We start from the raw sequence: 25434 nt of genomic DNA on the forward strand, positions 1-25434 counted from the left end.
CTTTCCGTTTACTGCCCCAGTAGTGTACGAATCACGCCAAAGATGAAAAAACCAGGGAAATAATTAGATATTTACCATTAATTCCAAAGTGCAAACTTTGTAGTTAAACTGTGAAGAATATATATTTAATAATAATCTCCAAAAATAACGAAGCCAAATTAGAAATGGAAAAATAAAAGTCGTGTTAGAGACGTCAAAAATTACACCACCGGAAAAAAAAAATAAGCCTTTGACCACTACTCACAAAAAATATAAGACTTTTAGTTACAATAAGAAAAGTAATAGTGTAGAATATAAAAAAAACCAACAGTCAAATAAGAAACAAGGAAACTGGCAGCCAAAGGAAAACAAGATGCCCTCTGTACGTGTGACGTGTCTCTCATAAAATTCAAGAAGAAGAAGCGTCAAGTCTCGAGTGACAGGTGACCTGTATTTACTAGGGGGAAACATCAGTACAGGCCAACCCTCATCACGGTAGACGGGTCTTATTCACTCGATATTTAATTGGTGAAACATGAATACAATTGCAACTCTAAGCATACCACTTAAAAGACTGAAGTTTCGTCAACATATTGTGATATATGAAAGCCCCATACGAACTAAAATAAGCATGTGAGCTCTTCGTAAAATATGTTTTCAAGGCAGTTTTGAAATCCAATATGGCGGCTACGTTTTTCATGGACGGTTCTCATCAGTGACGGACACCATCTTTCCCCAGCCTTCCCAGCACTCATTTGAACAATGTTAGCGTATGTATGTAACGTTTATTGATCTTACTCAAGATTGCAGTTGTAATCAGCACAATAAAACAACATTTTTGTTGCCTATATTAGTGAAAGTATGAAACTTGTTATTCCCGGGGTTATGGTTGGAACTGAATTCATTCTTACCTTGTAATCGGCGGTTTTTATCCTTACTGCCATCACAACTGAAACTCCACAGTGCTTATTTGATTGTTATTATACACATTTTGGTCTCAGTTCACTCCACATTGCACTTTAAACCCGTTGCTGTTCCTGGTTTCTAAGCGCGCGCGCCATAAACACAATTACAAACAGCAGACGACGACAGACGACGAAACTGCAAAGTTTTATTCCCTAAACTGTTTACTTTACTCGTTATTTAGTTTAAATTTACATTGTTATTTAAAAATTTTGATTTAATTCATGTATATTATCCTTTTTTGCAACCAAATTACCCCGAAAAATTACAGATATTTCTAACGTAGATAAAATCAAATGTTTCTAACGTTTTCGTACATCTGGCTGCCGAAAACCATAGAGGAACGAATACGGAAAAGTGCATAGAGGAACGACTACGTTTTTTTTTTTTTTGCTTTTTTGTTTTTGCTAGCACTTTTCATTGATTTCAGTCTTTATTAGTATTTTGAATTTCTTAAATAATCGTATGCCAGAAATAAATGTAACCTTTAATGTTGCATGCTAAGAATGGCAAAATCATCGTTGCCACATTAGTGGAGGCTTCACACATACACCGTTCCATTATCCTGTTAAGCGTCCGCCCCTGATGAGCTCGCTGATAACGTACCGTCACGCTTTTTTTGTAATCAGGGATCATAGCACTGATGATAGTTTTTCAAGTTAATATTGATTTTTATGCTTGTTATTCATACTGTAATTAACTGTTGAAAATTGCTCTCTCTCTCAAAATCTCTCTCTCTCTCTCGTCTCTCTCTCTCTCTCATCCCCCCCTCTCCTCCCTCTCTCTCTCCTTCTCTCTCTCTCTCTCTCTCTCTCTCGGAGTCCAGTCACTCGGCAAAGAAAAGTCCATCTTCACTCCCGCAATTGGAAGAAAAGTTTGTATCATCACTGGAGGATTCAGAAACTAGAGCTCTCATCATCAAATATGGTTATCAATACCACACTCCTCATCTAGTATTTGATTGATCTCACCTAAAGAAATATGCCTCCTCTTTGGGACATTCATTGTGAAAGACGCGAAATCCAATTTGTCTCGATAAACGCCCGAAGCGTATTGAAAGAAAACCAACAGGGACAGGCAGTTTTCTAGCATAAGCGACCACCAGGAAAGAGTTGCCAGGCTGGAAATAAGTTTCCCATGTGCTGAGAGTGTTACCAAATGATGTTCCTACACTTTCTATGCGAGTAAACGTATTATTACGGGGCTGACGACTTGACAAGCACAGTTAAAGTCTTGAACGTAATATCCCGTTGAAGGCGCTACCGAGTAGATCGCGGTAAACGTATTATTACGTGGGTGACGCTTAACAGGTTATAAACTGTTTCCATGAATTCTAGTTGTCATAGTAATGCAATAATGATAAAATTGCTTTAATATTTATGTATATACTTCCAATACATAGCCTAATTTCACCAATTTCAACGTTTTGTGTGTAGTCTTATACCCAGTTTGGAGGGTCAACACATACCGAATGGCAACAGAGAGAGAGAGAGAGAGAGAGAGAGAAAGGAAGGCGGAGGAACGAAGAAGAAAAGGGAGTGTGGTTGGGGAGAGGGTAGGTGGAGCTTTATACGCGTGTTCGTATCCATTTCTGCTAATGGAGTTTTTGTCTCTTGGTACAAGGACAAGTGTCGTTATTCTTTACGATTAGTGATTCACGAATACCCTTATAAATTACGGCACTGGGTGTAATGCACTATAGCAAAATCTCGTTCTGTTAAGAGTGTTCGTTACAGAAATAGGTATTGCCCAAAAACCTGCTTGCACTGTCTCTGAAACCCATAGTAGACATGCTGCTTAGTTGTCAATCACGTTTTTTATAACCAAGTATTTTTTTTACAAGCTAGCTATTGAATAAATTTTTATTTTTTCTCAGTCAAAACATATGCCCCTCAATGCTAACTTTCCTCTTTTAAAGACTTTCTGGTCATTGCAAATTCGGCCCATAATTTCTTATGGTGCGAAAAACAGACAAGAGGCCCAATGGACCGAAAACGATTGCGTCACACTACGGCGATAATCCAGCAGTAAAAACATCTTCATATATCCAAAAAGTAAATAATAAAGATATATTATACGCATTACGAATTATAACAATTACATGTATAGCTGATAACAATCTGCATGAATAACTGGTAAACTGTTCTGCAATGACAGTTGAGTATAGCAATTATTTACAATAGGTACGAAAGTCAAAGATGTCGTGACGTCATAATACAGAACTTGAAAGAACGTTCTAATTCAGAAAAATAATTACTTAAATTTGAGTCAGAGTCGAGTTACTTTTTCAATAACGAATATTTTCAAATTAATCATCATAAATATGTAAAATATTGATGTTTTACCACTTATTTAAAAATTAGCCAAGAGCACGCTTCTCGTCATCTTCTACCCCAACAGCTGTTTACGCCTGGCTTGTTGTTGATGAGAAATCGTGTTTCGATTGTTGTGATAAAATGCTCCAGCGTCTGTGGGTACAAGTGGTGTGGCGGATTTATCACAGGAAATGGTTAGTTTATTTGACACAAGCTACTCCGTAAACATCGAGATGGCGTCAATCTTCGAAACATTTTTAGTTGTAAGTAAAAATTTCTAAAGCGTTTTGGTGAGATTTCACTGCCGTGGGCGCCATTTTCAGTACCTCTGTTTAAATCTGTTTAAATCTTAAAATTTGGCCATAATTTCTAAACTTTTAGGGGAAAATACTTACTTCGAAAGGAGAGTAGAGGTCTTTAGCTCCGTTTCTCACCAACAACAAGTCGCGACTGATGCCCATCTCGGGTGTCAGGACGCGTTATAATGTACTTTTTCGGAGGGTGGCTTGCACTGATGGTAGCTGGCCTGCGTGGCCTGCTTTGATGTTTTACCCTATTTCATAGGACTGCAAGTAATTTGCCTTAGGTAATTGTCAACTATCATATACGATATTAAACGTATAGCATCTGTTCCTGTGAATAATTTAAGCGGTAGTTTTCTTCAAAAAATAAATTACCTTGCTATAATAGTAGTACGTAGCCTGCGTAGGCAAGCTAAGGTGTTTTGACGTTACTAGGTGATACCTAGTTAGGTAGGTACCTTGGTACTACCTTGCTAGGTACCTAGTATACCCGTGGGTTAGCCAGACTGTAGGTAGGTATTACCAGTAGCTAGCTAATATCATTCAATATATATATATTTTTTTTAGTATTTATGCAATAGCCTATTGACTAATTTTTATTATAGGTAAATGGTCTCATTTCATTAGTAACATATTACTACAACCCGCCCCCCACCCCCAGAGTAGGACACCAGGGTAGGATCAGTTATGTTGGGGGTAGGGGAGTTGATGAAGATTCAACTAGCCCTACCTATGTAGGTAGGGCTAGTTGACAGCACACTACCAGTGGGTTAGTATGTCAGGGAAAGTAAGGCCAAAATTCAAGTCTCAATTTACCAGTCTTTCACCATGATTAATAAGATCCTAGATTAGGTTAGGCCAGGAGGATATGATCCTTCTCAGTCATTTAGGTTATTCCTCTGTGTGGGGTTAAATGAGTTCTACAGAAAAGCTCTGCTGGCTGCTATGTTTAGCACCAGCCCCTTGGCAATGAGTGTAAGAGCTTAAACAAAAGATGGTAAGTTTCTCAAATTATTTCTGAATATTTCTCAAACTCTCTCCCATACCAGTTTTATATAAACCTTTTTAAATATTGTTCTGTTAAACTATGTTCTTGCAGAGCTTTTCTGTAGGATGTGTAGGCTAGGATGCATTCTTTTACTAGTTTTCATTTTTATCTCGGCTAAAAAACTAGGTTTGCTACGATCCACTAATCCTTTTACCCCACTTCGCATTTTACCACACTTAGGACACAGGGGTAGGGTGCATGGCAGACTTTATTTCAACCAACCAACAAAAAGTAACATTTTACAGGCAAGTAAAGAATTGTCACCTTTTATTTACTTAAATTACCATAATGTCTTCTCTGATTACTTTTCAGCTATGACCAAGTTAACACAGTGGTTGACTGGAGCTTTCTTGATCCTGGGACCATGGGCAGCAGCTGTTTTTAGAATTGTAAGCTCTCTACGGTTTTTTAGTAACTAGTATATATAAATATTTTGATACAAGGTTTCACACCAGTTAACAAAAGTTATTCATTATTTGTGCTGTTTAAGACCTGTTTATTTTTACAAATATCCAAAAGGTCCATTGAATAATGTTTTTTATATATTTTTACACCCTTGCAAAACTGATGTGTCGGCATTTTGAACATTTGGAAAGTAAAGGAAATCAGAAATACATAATTTATAGGAATGGAAAACATAATTGCCCCCTATTTATTGTACAACCCATAAAGGCAAGCTTTCAGGGTATTGCCATGTGTTTGTCTTAGTTACTTGACATGCTTAAGAGTATTTTTTTGATGAGCGGTATATTCATCTTATGTGTTCCTCTAAACTGGTGGCATATATTGAAGATGTTACTTTGTTTCAATGGCATCTTCTGAATGTAGTCCTGTCATTTCTGATGACTCATTTACCTAAATTAACCACTTAGAACACATTTGAATTCTCTTTTGAGAAACCTGTCTAGTCCATTTCTTCTTCAGAATCACAAAAAGTTGGTGTATTGAGAGAGTATTTTAAGAATCCTGTAGATCTGTATATTCTGAGAATGTTTTTGTTTTTTTATTCTGCCACGTGCTGAATATTGTTCACCAGTTTGATTTTCAGCATCTGATGCCTTCCAGGGCTTAGTATTAATCACTAGGACCATCATTCAATTAGCATATTGTATAAGCTTTATCAAATTCTTCAGAATTCTAATAATCTTTTTCATTCACATTTCCCCAAGACTATACCATGCACCCCGAAGTACTAGATTAAACTAAGTAGTCTGTAAATTATTAAAAAAAATTTAATGTTATATGTTTGTCAGTTTTTTTTATATAAGAAAGTTCGTTAGCTTTTTATACGAGAAGGTTTGTAGCCTTTTATATGAATCTTACAGTACAGTAATTCATATTGTATTATCAGATTCAGGTTTAACCATGACATTCATTAGTAGTACATAATTTTGGGTCTTATTTTGTATTTGGAGTAGAGTACAGCTGCAATTTTATGTCTCTGTTTAATGTAAATTAAATTTTTCTCCAGCTCAAGTTTTGGTTTTAATCTCAAATTTAACTTTCAGGTACAAAATGAATTCACTGACAAATATTATCTTGGAATTCTCCTGTTCCCTGTGGTGTTAGTTGCTATATTTGGCATTGTATCTGTAGCCATCATTGCATACAGAGTGTACAACTTCAATGACTGTAATGAAGCAGCTGAAGAACTTCAAAGCCAGATAAAGGAAGCAAAATTAGATCTTGCCAAGAAAGGATTAAAAGTAGACTGACTTCATCTGCTTATCAAGTTTGATGTAACGTTCCATCTTTGTAACTTTTGTCCTGTTAAGTAGTGAATAGGTTATAGCCTTTTTTATATATATTTATTTTAGAGATGTACTAACTGTGCTTGTGTAATGTAAAATTGCTGTTAAAACTCCATTTTTGTACTTGACATTTTATAATTAAAGAAATAGTAATAAAATAGTTTTTGTAACTGTAGTAAAATAGTTTTTGTAACTGTAGTATTTTCTCATACCCTTCTTTACTACTCTTCAAGTAATTAAAACTTTTGGATAATTGCCAAAAGTATCAAAAGGTAAAGATTTTGGGTTTAGGTAAATTACTTTTCTTTAGACCTAATCACTCAAAGTGAGGAAGAACTAGTATTATAACCATTCCACTTAAGTACTCGTATACAGTGGTACCTCGAGATACGAAAGGCTCAACTTACGAAAAACTTGAGATACAAAAGCAAATGCGAAGATTTTTGTGGCTCTACGTACAAAAATTGTTCAAGATACGAAAGGTTGTTGCTGTAAAGTCCGAGTTTCACCCGGACCACCGATAACAATTTTAAAACTAGCGCGCCGCCAACTGAGTAGACTCGCCACCATCCTCCCGCTCTCCCATTGGTTCCTGATGCTAGTCACCGCCATAAGATCCTTCTCTCCTATTGGACAGCATCTCTCCCATCGTGCATCTACGAAGCGGCGTGCTTCTTCGGCCACTTCGCGGCATCATCGGTATCGTAAGCACGCGGAATTTGTTTGTTCTATATGATTTCGTTTATTAACGTAAATTCGTTAGTGATTTCGTTGTAGTATACAGTATCGTGTTGTGTGAGAACTTTACTACATACGTATACTATATAACATAATTACGTACAGTATATACGTAGTCATGGATCCCAAAAAAGTTGAAGTTCACGGAAAGAAGAGGATGCTTTCTTTGGAGACGAAGATGGAGATAATTAAAAAGTATTGAGCTGGTATGCGAGAGTGTGATCGCCAAGGAATATGGCCAAAATCCATCGACAATAGGCACCATCCTTAAGCAGAAGGATGTCATCAAAGCAGCTACACCTTCCAAGGGCGTGACTATTTTGTCCAGCAAGAGGAGCCACATGCACAATGAAATGGATAAAAGACAAAGAAATCGCTGGCGATACGATAATGGAGACGGCAATCTGCCACAAGGCCAGCACTATTTTCGTCAATTTGATTGCCCAGGCCGAAGAAGACGGAGGAGAAGGGACATCGACGCCAACCCCAGAGTTCAAGGCATCTCGTGCGTGGTTCGAAAAATTCTGTAAACGGACTGGCATCCATTCGGTGGTGCGGCATGGGGAGGCGGCCAGCTCGGACACAAAAGCGGCCAAAGCCTTTATTAAGACGTTCGACGAGATGGCTCAACAAAGGCTACAGTTCTCAGCAAGTCTTCAACTGTGATGAGACTGGCCTTTTTTGGAAAAAAATGCCTCGTCGGACGTACATCACACAGGAAGAGAAGAAGCTACCCGGGCATAAGCCTATGAAAGACTGGCTTACGCTCGCACTTTGTTCGAACGCCAGTGGGGATTGCAAGGTGAAGCCCCTACTGGTGTATCACTCCAAGACTCCTTGAGCCTTCAAGGCCCACAAAGTGTTGAAGGAGAAGCTTCCAGTGATGTGGAGGGCTAATGCGAAAGCCTGGGTAACGAGACTTTTGTTCACCGAGTGGGTAAATCTGTGTTTCGGCCCGACAGTGAAGAAATTCTTGGAAGAGAAGTGCCTCCCTCTGAAATGTCTGCTGGTGTTGGACAATGCCCCTGCTCACCCTCCTGGCCTTGAGGAAGATATCCTAGCGGAGTATTCTTTTATCAAGGTTCTTTATCTTCCGCCTAACACCACCCCTCTCCTCCAGCCCATGGACCAGCAAGTGATATCGAACTTCAAGAAGTTGTATACGAAACATCTTTTCAAGAGATGTTTCGACATCACCGATACCACAAACCTCACCTTGCGTGAATTTTGGAAGGAGCATTTCGATGTTGTGATATGCATCCGACTCATCGACCAAGCTTGGCAGGAGGTTTGGAGGCGAACCTTGAATTCCTCGTGGAGGAAACTCTGGCCTGATGCCTTATCCGCCTGAGACTTCAAGGCATTCGACATGGGCGAAGCTGGTGCTGCAGATTCAGGAACAGTTGACGATCCTGAAACTTTCGCAACCAGATCTTGACGAGATCGTTGCACTCGGCAAGTCCATGGGGCTGGTCGTCGACGAGGACGACATCAATGACCTTCTCGAGGAGCACCAAGAGGAGCTTACGACGGATGACCTGAAGGAGTTGGAGGCCATGCAACATAACGTTGTTCAAGAAGAGTTCTCTAGCAGCGGCGAGGAGGAGGACGATGACTATGACTCTATGACAACGGCAGAAATTAAGGATGCTCTAGCTGCTTTTCACAAGGTGCAATCATTCGTAGAAAAGACACACACCGAAAAGGCTTACACAGGTTGTATGCTTGCACAGTTCGATGAAGTTTGCCTGAGTTGTTTCAGGAACATTGTCAAAAGCAGGCAGAAGCAATCTTCCTTGGATAGTTATTTTTTAAAGAGGCCTTTAGTAGGAGTAAGCAGAAATGAAGAACCAAGTGATATTACAAAAAAAAAAAAAAATGTAAAGTATAAAAGTAAAAAAAAAATGTAAAAATAAAAAAAAACAGAAAATTTTTTTTATTTTAAGTTTTTTGTAAAGTTGCTACAACTTTGTTAAAGTGTTTCATAAAGTTTAGTTTATGTTTTCCTGACATTTTTTTGTGTGTTTCGTAAAGTTAAGTGTACTTATCTGCCGTTTGTCCTCCTCTGTTGCCCCTTTCGGAGATAGCCTCACTCGAAAGGTAAGCTTCCACATTTTACTACATACGCACTTATGTAAGTACAGTATTTCTTGTATACCATGTACACTAATACACTTTATTTACAGATACATACATATTAGTACTACTAGTACGTATTAAGTTAGGTATTGAATGGTCCAAATTGTTGTAGTATTTCATTGTTTATAGGTCAATTTAGCTTTATTATGAAATTTACTGGGGTGTTTTTGGAGGGCTTGGAACGGATTAGCCATTTTACATGTAAAATGCGGTCAAGATACGAAAAACTCCTGATACGAGGGCCGCCTCGGAACGGAGTAATTTCGTATCTTGAGGTACCACTATATAATGTTGCTTTTTGTAATAAAATTATGCTTTTGGTGTAATTTTGAAGGGAAATAATTGTTTAGTTTTATATCTTCAACAATATAAAACAACAAAATCAGAGTCTAAAAGATGCATTATAATACATCCTGTACTTTTGTGTAAGTATAAAAGTTGTGAAAATCTGTTCATTCTTTTTGCACAACGAAAAGTTAGAATTTCCTGTCCTGTGATATACATTATATAACATTGCTTTTTATATCAAGTTATTGCTTCAGATTGTATGGGAAAGATTTGAAAAATTAACCAATGACCTGAGATAAATATATGTCAAACTTGATAAATATCACCAACAAGAAGGATTTATGAAATTATGTACTGCATACGGTCAGCTCTCTTTCTAGGTAGCATTTGGCACAACTAAAAGTAGGTCTTGCTTAAATATAGGGATACAAAATTTTAAAATCATATGCATTGTAATACATTCTTGTTTTACTCAAAGTATCTCTAATACACAATAGAGCTTGTGGATAGATTCAGTGGGGTAGATGAGCTTGGACTCCTCCAAGCATGGGAGGCCTCGTCTAGTAATAATTTCCTTAACTTAAATAAGTGCTTGACAATTGGTTGATCAAATGTATTAGCCATTAAAAATTTACAGGTCCCTGCTAATGAAACATGAACATTATTTTGAATTTATATTTCTTTAGAACTTAAATCTTGAGAACTATTTGACAGTAGCAATCTCATCACAGGCATCTCTAATATGTGCAATGGAGAAACAAATCCACAAAATGTAACTGTACAAATATATTTAAAAATATACTTGTAATATTTGCAATAACAAATCTTGGAATCAAAGGTGTTTTTACTTTACAGTAAGCAGCCACTGGCAAATGGTTAACAAGAATAACTCCAGAAGCAGATATCAAACTTACTTTTGGTTTGATAAAGGAAAGAAAAATGTCTTCACTACCCACTGTCTCCACTGTCTACTGTCTATGACTGACTGACTGCCACTAGAGCAATATTCTCTGGGGTTTCTTCTATGTCTACATACTGAATTAAGCGACTCTGGAAACCCTGAGTATTTAAATGCTTCACACGACCATGATCTAGCAATTGTTTAGCTTTTCTACCAACCTCTTCCCGATAATGTGCTTTTAAACCGAGACGTGTATATCGGCTGGAATAAAGAAAAAAATTAATTATGCTACATGGAAAGTAATGACTTGCTTAAAGAATGACATGATCTGCCCACAGAAAATGAATATCATTCCAAATTTTGATTACTATATTTCAAAATTATCAAAGACAAAAAGAAGTTCTTACTTTTCATTCATCTGTTTTTCTTCAGAACTGTTATCTGGCTCAGGACCCTGATCAGTATCAGGAACTTGATCTACCTTCTGCAGTGGCATAGAATCTTTTGAACTGCAAGTTGCCCAACTTGTAAGAGCTGTTAATATGTAGAATTCCTCTGGTAAAAATCCAGCTTCCTGAAGAAAAAAAAATACTAAGTAAACAAGCTACACTACAGAAAGAATTTGTCAACAACCCATAGCATGACCTCAAGCTATTAATATAAAAGTACAGAACTGAATGTAAGAGCAAAACAGGTAAGTTATAGCAATTCACATTTATTCTGTATACAGTGGACCCCCCGTATTCGCGTTCTCCAGATTAACGGACTCACACATTCGCGGATTTCTCTCGGGAACGTTTCCCTGCATTATTCGCGGAAAATTTGCGCATTCGCGGTATTTTTCTATGATAAATATCCACAAATTCCTGGTTTTTTTTATGAATTTCATCATAAAATGCACTTTTTGTGATAAAACTATTAAAAAAAACCATGTATGAAAATTTTTAGTGGGTTTTTCTTGAGTTTTACTAACAAAATAGGCTGTTTTTAGCATTTTTATAGGGGTTCCAAACATTCGCGGATTCTAACTATTCACGGGGGGGTCTGGTACGCATCCCCCCCGAATACGGGGGGTCCACTGTATACTATATTTCAATGCCGACACATAAGTATTGTACAGAAATACTGAATATTCCAAATAAAAAAGGTGCTAAAAACCTATATGCATTGTATATTGTACAATATACTGTTAATTAATTGCCTTATGTAAAGTTCGATTTAAGCACTGTACTCCATGCTAAATTTAGTTTAGGCTTACACAAGGTGTCTTTTCTTTTTTTTCTTTTTTTTTTTAATTCACAAAATTTATGCTGGTTCTAATCATACCACGACATATTGATTACACAACTCATTTATGAATCAGCGAGAAATTTTTCACCCTTCCCTTTCTTGGCTGTCCTTCTGAACCTCTGAGGAATCTTATCTTCCAAGATAAAGATAATTCAAGTACTGTGTTGTTAAAAAATTGAATTTTTTACTTTACTTTAGTGTATGATAAGGGATTTTGCAAAGAGTCGCCTTACATTTTTCTTTCCAGGGCATGTTTTATTTTCCCTTTTCAAACCTGACAAAAATGGAATTTTTCTATATAAATATAAATTAAACTTACATTTTATATTACTTCAGCTTATCATAACACAGCTGTATACTTCCCACATTACAAAATAATGATGGCTTTAATGATAAGGCTCTCAATTAGAAAGCTGCTAGCTTCCATGAAGCTAACTAGTGAATACCACATAGTAGTTGTAACTATCAAACAGAAATCAGAGTTATAGTATGTGCTTTGGTGACAGACAATTGTGAAATTATCAAGCTTAAATATATTAAGTCATTCAGTGCTTTGAAAAATGATGATGGTGCTAATAAAACCTCTTGGTTCAACATCATTCCAGAAAAAAAAAATCAATGAATTATCCCTTGGTAACCTTTATGTTCCTTACACACAGCGCTCATTACTGCATTTCGTTACAGATTACTTTACCATTTTTGCTGTATACACCCCTCACAATCTTATTCCAAATTACCTATCAAGAAGACCAAGAGAGAGAGAGAGAGAGTAATTGTGCTTACCATACATATATGTACACAAACTAAAAACAGTATGAATGACAAGCAGACAAGTGGACAGTAACAGCAATAGAGTTTGGTTTACCATATTGTGCTTATGCAATACAGTTCAGAAGTGTAAAAAATATGTTGCAGTTGGTGTACAGCATATGGAGAATATCAAAGTAAAATGTCTTCTTTCATCATCATGGCAATAAATTCTGAAATTATATACTCATCCAAAACGATGCAAGTTACCTCAAAGAAAACAAATGGAAATATAAAATGAAGTACATTTGTAAAAATATATAAAAAAAAATTCCTAAAAAAAGCACAAATTCTAAGTGGAAAACTAAGACTTGTCAACCATTAAATTGCTCTTCATTTAAAATTATTTGGAATTTTTGCTTTGAATCTTTCTCCTACCCTGTATGAGTATATTTTGTGTTTAATTCTTTTTTCAGATCTCTTTTAGAATATGATAATGATTAGCCCAAAGCTGAAACCTACCAAATTTCTAGTATTTATATTTCTTATGCTAATAATTATGCTCTGCAATGAAAGTCATATTACACGGCATAATAAAAGTACAGATGCAATGAGGGAAGTAACAATTCAGTTAAAACCATGCTCCTGTAACAGAACAATCAACACCACATGGACAAATTTTGATGACCAATTTATCCATGTGAATTCCAACTGTGGTCCATGGGCAACAGCCAGAGGTACAGACCAGAAGGTTTGTCATTCATTTCTTTTTGGTAATATCTTTCATTATTTTTCAAATGAAATACAATTGTCTTGAAAATGCACATGAAAAAATTCATACACTGATTTATATCAGTAGCATTACCAAGGACTCAAGTTCCATTAATGATGTGCCTAGGCACTACATTATAGACAAAAGCAAAGTATCGAAATGAGCAAAGGAAAGTCAAGAGGCTTACAAAGGCAATGGTATTCATTTCTTCATAAGTTTTCCCTTTTATATATTCATATCAGGTTGTGAGTTACTCAATTTATGGAAAATTCCCAGGAGATTACTATTATGGCCTTGAACAAAATACAATGGGAGTCAAGCAGCTCTATCCACAATGGACAATGAGAGTTTACCATGATGAAAACCTCTGGCACTCATCAGCACAGCATGAATGGGCTTGCAACCTTGCATGTAACAACTCACAACTGGATTTCTGTGACGTATCTCATATACCAGGTATTTTTCATACATACCCAACATTAAACATCCTTTGTTATAGAAAATTAATGATGATACTGAAATGCTAACTTCATCAAAATGTTTGGAATGTATTAATAGCTTTCAAAATTTGCAGTGACATTATTTTAATTCATATAAGATTCTAAATACTAATTTAAAATCTCACTGGATTATAACAGATTTGGGCAATGCGAGTACAACCTGGGGATCTCTGTGGCGCTTCATTGTTGTGGGCGACCCTACTGTGGATCGCTATGTAGTGCGTGACTCTGACTCCCCAATCTTACAGCGTGAAGTTGATGCAGTGGATGAATGGATAAAATCTGGTAAGGTTAGTACTGTACCATAATAAACACCACAGTAGAAGACTACTTTCAAAAGACCTTGCCCAAAAAGGAAATATCTAGATATACTATCATTATAAGTCAACAAAAAAAGAGAACCAGGCCGACATCAATCACCCTCCATTAAAATAATCCATGAAATCTCAGTAACTTAATATCAACAGTAAAGATATTTAGATTCTGAGTAGCAGTCCTCTGCAAACCTAACATTCTTGTAAACATTGTGAAGTTTAATAACTATATATTCTCAGAAGCAAGAAACTGCCATGGTAATTAAAAGATGACAATTTCTTCTTATCTTCAGAACTGAAAATTTAGCATTTTGTATACAACTTACATACACCAAAGTAACTTTCCCTTTTCCAATTTTTGAATAATCCTGGAAGATATAAGAAACTGTCACGATGACTAGTTTCTCTAATCATCAACTGGTAGGTATTAAATTTCTTAAATTATCTGGTCATTTTCAAACTGACACTTGCAGTGTTACCATGTAATGAGGGATAACCCACAACATGGTGTGAAGATGTTGGCTGGTATGTGGGGAGGCTGCAATTATAAGGGCTCTGTATATTCTGCCAGATCAACAGATATCAGAAGAAACATGCTGGAATATGGAAGAAATCTCAGCCAGGATCAACCTGCACTATGGGTGAGTAATTACTCTAGATCCCATAACCTAGCTCTGAAGAGTTTAATGTTTGGCTAAATTGTATATAGACAAGTGAGAGTACATTATATATTGACAAGTAAGAGAAGTTTTTGTAATGAAAAATTCCTTAATTCTGGAAAAATAGTACGTACAGTGGTACCTCGAGATACGAAAACTGATAATTGTTATGTTACAATAAAGTTTCATACATACTTACCTGGCAGATATATACATAGCTAAGACTCCGTCGTCCCCGACAGAAATTCAAATTTCGCGCCACTCGCTACAGGTAGGTCAGGTGATCTACCTGCCTGCCCTGGGCGGCAGGACTAGGAACCATCCCCGTTTTCTATCATATTTTCTCTCTTCCACCTGTCTCCTGCGGGGAGGCTGGGTGGGCCTTTAATTGTATATATCTGCCAGGTAAGTATGTATGAAACTTTATTGTAACATAACAATATCATTTTCATACAATCAACTTACCTGTCAGATATATACATAGCTGATTGGCACCCTTCGGTGGAGGGTAAGAGACAGCTACTATATGGAATAGACAGGTAAACAACATATGTTGTAGGTATAAAAAAAAAAACCTTGGTTCCTACCTGATAGGTGGTAGACTTCGTGGGTGTTTGCCCAGTAGTCTGCATCACCTCAAGAAACTTTAGCGAGATATGTGATCTATGGCCAAGAGTTCTTGTGGGTCTGCCGATGGGGTCTTACCCACTTACTCAGCAGAGCCTAAAAGGACTTTGTCAATGGGTGCTGATCCACTTATATGACAATACACCTTATGAAGGAGCACCACAACCAACTCCCGACCACCTGATCCTAACCATGTGTTAGAACTAAGGATTGTTACGAGTTATCCCCGAACTCGTCACAACAACCGTAACTCAAAAACCACTACGCACACATACAAAATTTTCAAAAAAAAATTTTACTCAACTAATTGGATATGACAAGAATTCTCTTATGAACAACATAGACGGCCGCCCGTGCGAGCCTGAATCCTCCATTGTTCGAAGAGATTCTCGACCATATCCAAACAGAAGAACAGTATATACATTTTAAGGATTGGTGTCGGCTCCCGTACCCAGAATCGTATCTGCCGATACGATAGGACCTAGAGAAAAACACTTCTCATACGTCACACGCACGTCTTTCAAGTAATGAGATGCAAATACTGAGTTGCATCTCCAGTATGTCGTATCTATAATGTTTTTAAGCGACATATTCTTATAGAACGAGAGAGACGTCGCAACCGCTCTTACTTCATGAGCTTTTACTCTCAGGAGTTGTAATTGTTCGTCAGGACAGACCTTATGAGCGTCCGTAATGACGTTCCTTACAAAGAACGCCAGAGCATTCTTGGACATCAGTCTTGTGGGGTCTTTGACCGCGCACCAAAGACCTTGTCTAGAGCCTCCCAAAACTGGACGCTTCCTCTGAAGATTAGAACTTCCAGAGCTCTAACAGGGCATAGAGACCTCTCTGCTTCTCTGCCTACGAGACTCGACATTCCTTTGACTTCGAATGACCTAGGCCAGGGATTCGTGGGATTCTCGTTTTTCGCTAAAAACAGGGTCTTAAACGAGCAAATAGCCGAGTCTCCCTTGAATCCTACTTTATCCTGCAGAGCTTGTAACTCACTAATTCTTTTTGCCGTCGCTAAAGATAAAAGGAATAGGCATTTTCTAGTTATGTCTCTAAATGATGTCAGATGCGGAGGCTCGAATCTATCCGAAGACAGATATTTGAGGACTACGTCCAAGTTCCAGTTCGGAGGTACTGGCTCCTTAGACTTTGAAGTCTCAAAAAGATCTTATGAGATCGTGGAGATCTTTGTTATTTGCCAGATCTAATCCTCTGTTTCTGAATACAGCCGAAAGCATACTCCTGTATCCCTTTATTGTAGATACGGCTAGATGAGATTTTACTCTCCGGAATAGCAAGAAATCCGCAATTTCCGCTATAGCAGTAGAGGAGGAGGTACAAACTTCTTGGCTCTACACCCACCTTCTAAAGACCTCCCACTTCGACTGGTATACTTTCGTAGTGGAGGTTCTGCGAGCTCTCGGCGATCGCGCTTGCCACTTCGCGAGGGAAAATGCCTATCGCTCTGACAAGTCTTTCGATAGTCGAAAGGCAGTCAGAGCGAGAGCGGGGAGGTTTTGATGGTCCGACCTCTTGAAGTGTGGTTGTTTGAGAAGATCCGTCCTTCCTGGTAGGGATCTTGGAAGTCTACGATCCACTCTACCACCTCCGTGAACCATTCCTGGGCCGGCCAAAAGGGGGCTATTAATGTCATCCTCGTCTCTTTTGACGCCACAAACTTTTTCATTACTAACCCCAGGATTTTAAATGGGGGAAAAGCGTAAACGTCTACTCGAGACCAGTTTAGCAGGAAGGCGTCTACCATAATTGCTCTTGGATCTTCCACGACCGAGCAAAACACTGGGAGCCTTTTGAAAATGAATGTTGCGAAAGAGATCCACATGAGGAGGGTTCCCCACAGAGACCAGAGATCGAGACACACTTCCTCGTGTAGAGTCCATTCTGTATGAAGGACCTGGTTCCTCCTGCTGAGCCTGTCCGCCCTCACATTCCTTACTCCCTGTACGAACCTTGTCAGCAGGGAGATGTTCCTGTGAGACGTCCAAAGTAATAGGTCTCTCGTGAGTTCGTAAAGGAACGAGGAGTGTGTCCCTCCCTGTTTCCGAATGTAGGCAAGTGCGGTGGTGTTGTCCACGTTTACTTGCACTACCTTGTCTCTCACCAGAGGTTCTAGGCTCTTCAAGGCCAGGTGTACGGCGAAGAGCTCTTTGCAGTTTATGTGCCAGGACACCTGTGCTGTTTCCCAGGTGCCTGACACTTCCTCTGAGCCTAATGTCGCTCCCCAACCTGTCTCCGACGCGTCGGAGAACAACACTAGGTCTGGGTTCTGTGTTCTTAGAGAAATCCCTTTGTTCTCTTCCAGAGGTAGCAACCACCACTGTAGGTGTGCCTTTATCTCCCCTGGAATGGGGAAAGGGAAAAACGTCCGACAGTTGTCCGGTTTTCCAGCTCCAAGACCTCTTGAGGAAGAATTGAAGTGGACGTATATGAAGTCTTCCTAGAGGGAAGAATTGTTCCAGCGAGGAAAGCGTCCCCAGAAGGCTCAACCATTCCCTCGCTGACGTTTGTTGCTTCTCTAAGAAGAGAGAGATTATCCGCAAACCTTTTGCGGTTCTCTCTTGCGAAGGAAAAAACTCCGAAAACCCCGAGAATCCATCCGATCCCCATATAGACTAGGTCCTGTCTGGGGGTCAGCTGAGACTTCTCGAGGTTCACAAGCAATCCCAACGCCTTGGTCAAATCCAGAGTTAACTTTAGGTCCTCCAAGCACTGTCTCTCTGATCTGGCCCTGATGAGCCAGTCGTCTAGATACATAGAGACATTCACTCCTTTGAGATGAAGAAATCTCGCCACATTCCTCATCAGGCTTGTGAAGACCTGAGGAGCTGTGGACAGGCCGAAACACAAGGCTCTGAACTGAAAGATCCTTCCCCCCGTCATGAAACGGAGGGCGGTAATTCTTCGACGAAGGGTGGATCGGGACGTGAAAGTAGGCGTCCTGGAGATCTAGAGACACCATCCAATCGCCTTGTCGTAATGACGCTAGGACTGAAGCAGAAGTCTCCATGGAGAACTTCTCCTTCTGAACAAATTTGTTCAGAGAGAGCTGACGTCTAAGTACTGGTCTCCAGCCTCCCGAGGCTTTCGCCACTAGAAAAAGGCGATTGAGAAAACCCCGGGGAGTTTTGAATCCAGTACTAGTTCTATTGCACTATTGTCCCACATTTGTTCCACCATCGATCGAAGAGTATCCCTCAGCACAGGGTCCTTGTACTTGGCTGATAGTTCCCTTGGTATTGACGTTATGGTAGGAGTATTCAGGAAAGGGATACGATATCCCTTCCTTATGATATTCAATGACGACGCGGTCTGCGTCTATCAGTGTCCAGGCCTCCACGAATCCCAGGAGCCTGGCACCTACTGGTGCTTGGAGGAGAAATGTTTCATTTTCCCTTTTTAAAGGGACGAAAGGCGGACCTACCTCTCTCTCTGGAGCCTTCCTTCTTGCGGAGGTCTGGAGATCGGACCACCTCGAAAGGGCTGCATTGATGTACTAGGTCCTTTCTTGTCAGATACTGAAGCAGGTTTCTTCTTCCTAGCTGACTGCGTCAGAAGATCCTGCGTCGCCTTCTCAGTTAAAGAGTGAGCCACGTCCTTCACTAACTGAGAAGGGAACAAATAGTCAGACAGAGGTGCATACGAAGAAACTTGCCCTATGAGCATGCGAGACTGCCTTTGTTAAGAAGGCGCCATACACCGTCCTTTTCCTTCAAAAGACCTGCTCCAAATAATGAAGAGACTTCAAAAGATCCATCCTGTACCGCTTTGTCGATGCAAGACAAAATGCATAACAGGGCTTCAGGTTCGATTCCCTCTGAATCATGAGCTTTCTTGGACATCACCCCAAGGGACCAATCTAAGAAGTTGAAGACTTCCAATACATGGAAGAGTCCCTTGAGGAGATGATCCAGTTCTGAAATACTCCATGTAATTCGAGCAGAATTGAGACTTGGACGCCTTGAAGCGTCAACTAACGTCGAAAAATCTGCCTCTGTTGTAGAAGGGAGAGCGATACCCATATTCTCCCCCGTCTTGTACCATATGCCTCTTTTCCCAGCTAACCTTGCTGGAGGCATGCAAAATACTGTCCTGACTAAGTCTTTCTTAGACTTCATCCAGGAGTCTAAGGCGTGTAAAGCCCGCTTCATCGAGATGGTGGGCTTCATCTCAGAAAAGACGAGGGCTTCTTCGCCTTCGCACTAGAAAAGAGCGAGAGCGGAGAAGGAGGAGCAGCCGGAGTCAACTCGTCTCCGTATTCCTCAAGAAGCAGGGTAGTCAACACCTTATAGTTGGACAAGCCCTCTCTTCCATGATCGTCATCATCCGAGTTTTCCTCCAACTCGGATATATCTGAGTTTCCGTTCTCCTTTCTGAACTTTCCTCTTCTGGAGGAGACAAACTCCTGATAGGAGAAGGGGCTAAGGGAATGAAACTATTTACCTTTTTCCCGTTTTGATAGACTTGGAAGGCGTCACAACCTGCGGCTTCTCTTGAACTTTAGAAGACGTCTTGTATGACGCTTCCCGCTCGCCGACGTCATGTATGACGTCTTCCCGCTCTCCGAGCGTCATGTATGACGCTCTTGTTGACGCTTGATGACGCTTCGCGTCTGGAAGAAGCTCCGCTCTCTAAGGGCGTCCTACTCGGCGTCACAATCTTGGACGGAGCGTCACGTCTAAGATCCGCTTGAAATGACGCTTCACTTCTAAAAGACGTCTTTCGTTTCTCTTGTCTTACAACACTCTCGTCAGCCCCCGTTCTAGTTCTCGAACTCGAAGCTCCTGCCAGACGTTTAGCAGTTTCCCATCTGTCTGACGCTTCTCTTCGAGCAGGTGAGAGGACGAGACTTCTTAATTGGAAGCGACACGTCCTTCCGACAGGGCGCTAAAACCTCCCCCACAAGAGATGACAGTTGTTCCTGAACCGCCATAATTTATCTCTTGACGCTTCTCCCACGTCTAGTGCATGACGCCTTTCGTCATCACTCGGGAAGAAGCATGATGGGGTACTTCCTCATAAGCGTCAGGTGACGCTGACGCCACCTTCGCTTTCTTAATAGCAGACGGGGCTCATCCGAGAAGCGCTCTGGGCTCGAATCAATGTCTTGCTTCATATGACGCTTCAGCGGTCTCGATAAGTTCGACTCCTTCCACCCTCGTTTAGGTGAGGGAGAGGGAGAGGACGAGAAACACTCGCGAAGGACGCTTTTCTATAGCGCCCTTGAGCTGGCTGCCATGAAGCAGACTAGCTGAAGGGACGTCTGACCGTTGGGGATTCCCCACGACCTCCTTAAGGCTTTCGACTTTCCTTCTCCTCTGGGCATGGGAGCTTGGAAGAGGTCTAGGCCTGGGAGCGTCGCAGGGACGATCAAACGCCCCTCCACACACAACTGATAGAACTCACTTCACTGAAATGTTCACTATCACTAGCCTTACCTTTCGAGTCAGCCATCTTGGACTTCATGTCTCTAATAGTCGCTTTCAGATTGGCGATTTCGATGCCAAATCCGAAAAAACACTCTGAGAATGAGAAAATATAGGGAGAATCCACATCAGTAGGATTAGAATTATCCGTGAAAGGCTCAATAGGCCTTGAACTCACACCTTTCAGTCGTCTAACTCTATCCCTCTCTAACTTCTTCAAATAAGAAGTCAAAGTCTTCCACTCTTCTGCATTCAATCCCTCGCATTCCTTACAAGTATTAATAGCAGAACACTGAACCCCCCTACATTTACGGCATACAGTGTGAGGATCAACCGAAGCTTTCGGTATCCTCACCCTGCAGCCTACATTCACACACATTCTCACACTCACATTAGAATCACACATACTGAGAAAAATCCAAAAGAGTTATTCCAAAAACAAAGTCCACAGTAGCGAATGCCAAAACACGATTCCAAATACGTCACCAAAAAGCCGAAAAAAAAAACGTTGATCAAAGGTTGAAAAATGAATCTAAGTCAGGAGGTAATAACAACAATGTTGATACCACCGGCGACAGAGAAAATATGATAGAAAACGGGGATGGTTCCTAGTCCTGCCGCCCAGGGCAGGCAGGTAGATCACCTGACCTACCTGTAGCGAGTGCGCGAAATTTGAATTTCTGTCGGGGACGACGGAGTCTTAGCTATGTATATATCTGACAGGTAAGTTGATTGTATGAAATTAATCCGTTCCGAGACGGCCTTCGTATAATGAGTTTTTCGTATCTTGGAACACATTTTACATGTAAAATGGCTAATCCGTTCCAAGCCCTCCAAAAACACCCCATTAAATTTCATAATAAAGCTAAATTGACCTATAAACAATGAAATACTACAACAATTTGGACCATTCAATACCTAAATTAAGAATAAAAATCGAAAACCTGTAAATAAAGTGTATATTAGTGTACAAGAAATATTATTACTGTAACGTAAAATGTGGAAGCTTACCTTTCGAGTGAGGCTATCTCCGATAGTGGCGGCAGAGGAGGAGGAGGAAAAAACGGCAGATAACGTACGTACATACGTACACTTAACTTTACGAAAACACACAAAAAATTTAAGGAAAACCATAAAACTAAAATTTACGAAACACCTTAACAAAACTGTAACACTTAACTTACAAAAATCTAGAAATTACGTAAAAAAAAAATTTTTCTTTTTTTTATTTTTAACTTTTTTTTTTTTTATTTTTACGTAGGCTTTTTTTTTTTTTTTTTTTTTTTTTATACAGAATTTCAACTTCATCACACCGTTCTTTCAACGTTCTATTTTTCACACTGTTCTTCCTTTTTGCTTCAACTTCTGTTTTTTAATCACTTGTCTTTTTGCTTACTCCTGCTAATGCTGAAGGCCTCTTTAAAAAATAACGATCCAAGGAAGATTGCTTCTGCCTACTTTTCACAATGTTCCTGAAACGACTCAAGTAAACGTCATCGAATTGTGCAAGCATACGACCTGTGTGAGCCTTTTCGGGGTGTCTTTTTTTCGATAAACAATTGCACTTTATGAAAAGCGCCTAGAATATCCTTAATTTCTGCCGTTGTCATAGGCTCCTCCTCCTCTTCCTCGCCGCTGCTAGAGAACTCCTCTTGAACCGACGTTAAGTTGCATGGCCTCTAACTCCTTCAGGTCATCCGTCGTAAGCTCCTCTTGGTGCTCCTCGAGAAGGTCGTTGATGTCGTCCTCGTCGACGACCAGCCCCATGGACTTGCCGAGTGCAACGATCTCGTCAAGATCTGGTTCCAAAACAGTTTCGGGATCATCAACTGTTTCTGACTCTGCAGTACCAGCTTCGCCCACGTCGAATCCCTCGAAGTCTCTGGCGGATACGGCATCAGGCCAGAGTTTCCTCAACGAGGAATTCAAGGTTCGCCTCGAAACCTCCTGCCAAGCTAGGTCAATGAGTCGGATGCAAATGACGATGTCGAAATGCTCCTTCCAAAATTGACGCAAGGTGAGGTTTGTGGTATCGGTGATGTCGAAACATCTCTTGAAAAGATGTTTCGTGTACAGCTTCTTCAAAGTTCGCTTATCACTTGCTGGTCCATGGGCTGGAGGAGAGGGGTGGTGTTGGGCGGAAGAAAAAGAATCTTAACGAAGGAATACTCCGCTAGGATATCTTCCTCGAGGCCAGGAGGGTGGGGAGGGGCATTGTCCAACACAGCAGACATTTCAGGGGGAGGCGCGTTCTCTTGCAAAAAACTCTTCACAGTCGGGCCGAAACACAGATTTACCCACTCAGTGAACAAAAGCCTCGTTACCCAGGCTTTTGCATTAGCCCATCCACCCATCACTGGAAGCTTCTCCTTCAACACTTTGTGGGCCTTGAAGGCTCGAGGAGTCTTGGAGTGATACACAGTAGGGGCTTCACCTTGCAATCCCCACTGGCGTTCGAACAAAGTGCGAGCGTAAGCCTGTCTTTCATAGGCTTATGCCCCCCGGGTAGCTTCTTCTCTTCCTTCGTGATGTACGTCCGACGAGGCATTTTTTTCCAAAAAAGGCCAGTCTCATCACAGTTGAAGACTTGCGAGAACTGTAGCCTTCCTTGGTCATCATCTCGTCGAACGTCGTTTTAAAGGCTTCGGCCGCTTTCGTGTCCGAGCTGGCAGCCTCCCCATGACGCACCACCGAATGGAGCCAGGTCCGTTTACGAAATTTTTTCTCGAACCAACCATGCGAAGCCTTGAACTCTGGGGTTGGCGTTGAAGTCCCTTCCCTCCCTCGTTTTCCGCCTGCGCAATCAAATCGCCGAAAATAGCACTGGCCTTGTGAGCGATTGCTGTCTCCGTTACTGTATCGCCAGCGATTTCTTTGTCTTTTATCCAGATGAGGAGCAGCCGTTCCATCTCGTCGTGCACATGGCTCCTCTTGCTGGACAAAATAGTGATGCCCTTCGACGGTGTAGTTGCTTTGATGGCATCCTTCTGTTTAAGGATGGTGCCTATTATCGACGGATTACGGCCGTATTCCTTTGCGATAACACTCAATCGCATACCAGCTTCGTACTTCTTTATGATCTCCATCTTTGTCTCCAAAGAGAGCATGCGCTTCTTTCCGTGAATTTCAACTTTCTTGGGACCCATGACTACGTTAATTTACGTAAAGTTACACAATATACAGTCTTCGCAAAACACGATAATATGTACTGCAATGAAATCACTAACGAATTTACGTTACTAAACGAAATCGTTGGAGCGAACGAATGCCGATTGTGTACGGTAAAGTTTCGGGTGCGGAGTGGCCGAGCTAAGGGACGCCAGCGCGTACGTATAGAAGATGCATGATGGGAGGGATGCTGTCCAATCAGAGAGAAGGATCTCATGGCTTGGCTAGCATCAGGAACCAATGGGAGAGCAGGAGGATGGTGGCGAGTCTACTAGCACTAAGATGGCGGCGTGCGGCGCGAGTTTCAAAATTGTTATCGGGCGAATCTCGGACTTTCAGAAACCTTTCGTATCTTGAAAACTTTTCGTATGTAGAGCAGTAAAATTTTTCGCATTGGCTTTCGTAACTTGGATTTTTCGTAAGTTGAGCCTTTCGTATCTCGAGGTACTACTGTACTACAGTAATTTTTCATACCTTCAAATTTGAATTTTTTTTTTTTTTCACTTTTACAGCACAGTCAGTGCTATAGTGTTATACTTATAATTATACTTAAATACACCATACTTCTGTCTCTTCCCCAGCTATATATGTGGCCTGAAGCACAAAGTGATGGAATATTTCATGATGCATTCACCTGTATGAGATTTCCAGGGTCACAGCCCTTTCCTACAGAAAGAAAGGATAACACATATGTTGGAATGCGAACATACAGAGAAACCTACAAGTTGGATGGTATCCATAGAACTTGTCCAGAAATATGTAGACCCATCGACCACCAAGAATGGGAATTCTGCTAAGCCTGTTTTTATTAGCTCCCAAATTAATTTTTTTTTTCCAAAATATATTTTGTTAGCTAAAACTCTTTAATACACAAGGCCAAATTGGAAAGCAATGATCAGATATATTATAAGAGTTCAAAAAGGTGATACAAATGTTGCTTAACCACAGATAACCTTCCATTTATTCATATGTATCTATCAAATAAAACTGTGATATGAAAACCAAGAGTGTGGAGAGGGTGTTTGGGTATGGACTATCCTACTTCTGTCAGGTAGATAAAAGACTTGATTCTGGGAAACATCAAGACCACAAATACAAGCTAATTATGATTCATGGGGTTATGATGAAACAAAAAAGACAATAACAACATGCAAAATAAAGTTTAGAACATAGAAATAATGTACAAAACACAATACTACTATGTACACTCTTTCCCTGAATTAATCAGAGATACAACAAAAGTCTTTCTCATAGAGATAAAATTCTTTACCTGTAAAAATACATGGCCAACATAGGCATTATAGGTACACCTGTGATGACAACAGAGGGCCAGTATAATACCTGCTACTCTCTGATTACTTTGTGTTGACAGGCATTGCAGAGTCAAGTCTGAAAAAATATAAAATAACTAATACTGTAATTCCTGTTACTAAGAAACATTCATAATCCAAACTCAGTAATATCTCTTAAGCAATAA

At 40.1% G+C, this 25434-nt stretch overlaps 3 protein-coding genes across 12 annotated transcripts in view; 2 read left to right on the top strand and 1 right to left on the bottom strand.

Moving 5' to 3' along the window:
- The first annotated feature begins 313 nt into the window (after nucleotides 1–313).
- On the top strand, nucleotides 314–6551 carry LOC135222983 (dolichol-phosphate mannosyltransferase subunit 3-like). Of its 2 annotated transcripts, XM_064261483.1 has the most exons (4): nucleotides 314–436; nucleotides 3811–3843; nucleotides 4920–4996; nucleotides 6116–6551. In XM_064261483.1, exons 3-4 carry the CDS (start codon nucleotides 4922–4924, stop codon nucleotides 6320–6322), a joined length of 282 nt encoding a protein of 93 aa, XP_064117553.1. In that variant the 5' UTR covers nucleotides 314–436; nucleotides 3811–3843; nucleotides 4920–4921; the 3' UTR covers nucleotides 6323–6551. The 2 variants fall into 2 exon arrangements, with proteins under 2 accessions (XP_064117553.1, XP_064117554.1); XM_064261484.1 differs by lacking the exon at nucleotides 3811–3843 and having other exon boundaries at nucleotides 379–422.
- Nucleotides 6552–10184: 3633 nt separating this feature from the next.
- Nucleotides 10185–25434, bottom strand: part of LOC135222977 (tRNA:m(4)X modification enzyme TRM13 homolog) — a 93315-nt gene continuing 78065 nt past the window's right edge. For all 4 annotated transcript variants that reach the window (XM_064261463.1, XM_064261464.1, XM_064261465.1 and 1 more), the window contains 3 exons: nucleotides 25228–25346; nucleotides 10832–10998; nucleotides 10185–10685 (listed from right to left, as the gene is read on the bottom strand). In XM_064261463.1, the coding sequence (XP_064117533.1) occupies nucleotides 10499–10685; nucleotides 10832–10998; nucleotides 25228–25346 (473 nt within the window). In that variant the 3' untranslated portion in view covers nucleotides 10185–10498. The remainder of the gene's footprint in view (nucleotides 10686–10831; nucleotides 10999–25227; nucleotides 25347–25434) is intronic.
- LOC135222979 (uncharacterized) lies at nucleotides 11615–25246 on the top strand. Of its 6 annotated transcripts, none has more exons than XM_064261473.1 (6): nucleotides 11615–12201; nucleotides 12938–13198; nucleotides 13476–13689; nucleotides 13872–14023; nucleotides 14521–14688; nucleotides 24539–25246. In XM_064261473.1, the coding sequence occupies exons 3-6, from the start codon at nucleotides 13542–13544 to the stop codon at nucleotides 24752–24754; spliced, it is 684 nt and encodes a 227-aa protein (XP_064117543.1). In that variant the 5' UTR covers nucleotides 11615–12201; nucleotides 12938–13198; nucleotides 13476–13541; the 3' UTR covers nucleotides 24755–25246. The 6 variants fall into 6 exon arrangements, with proteins under 6 accessions (XP_064117543.1, XP_064117537.1, XP_064117539.1 ...); XM_064261467.1 differs by having other exon boundaries at nucleotides 12938–13212; nucleotides 24539–25241; XM_064261469.1 differs by having other exon boundaries at nucleotides 11615–12172; nucleotides 12938–13212; nucleotides 24539–25241.

This window comes from Macrobrachium nipponense, chromosome 8 (assembly GCF_015104395.2).
Source record: "Macrobrachium nipponense isolate FS-2020 chromosome 8, ASM1510439v2, whole genome shotgun sequence".
Lineage (NCBI taxonomy): Eukaryota > Metazoa > Arthropoda > Malacostraca > Decapoda > Palaemonidae > Macrobrachium > Macrobrachium nipponense.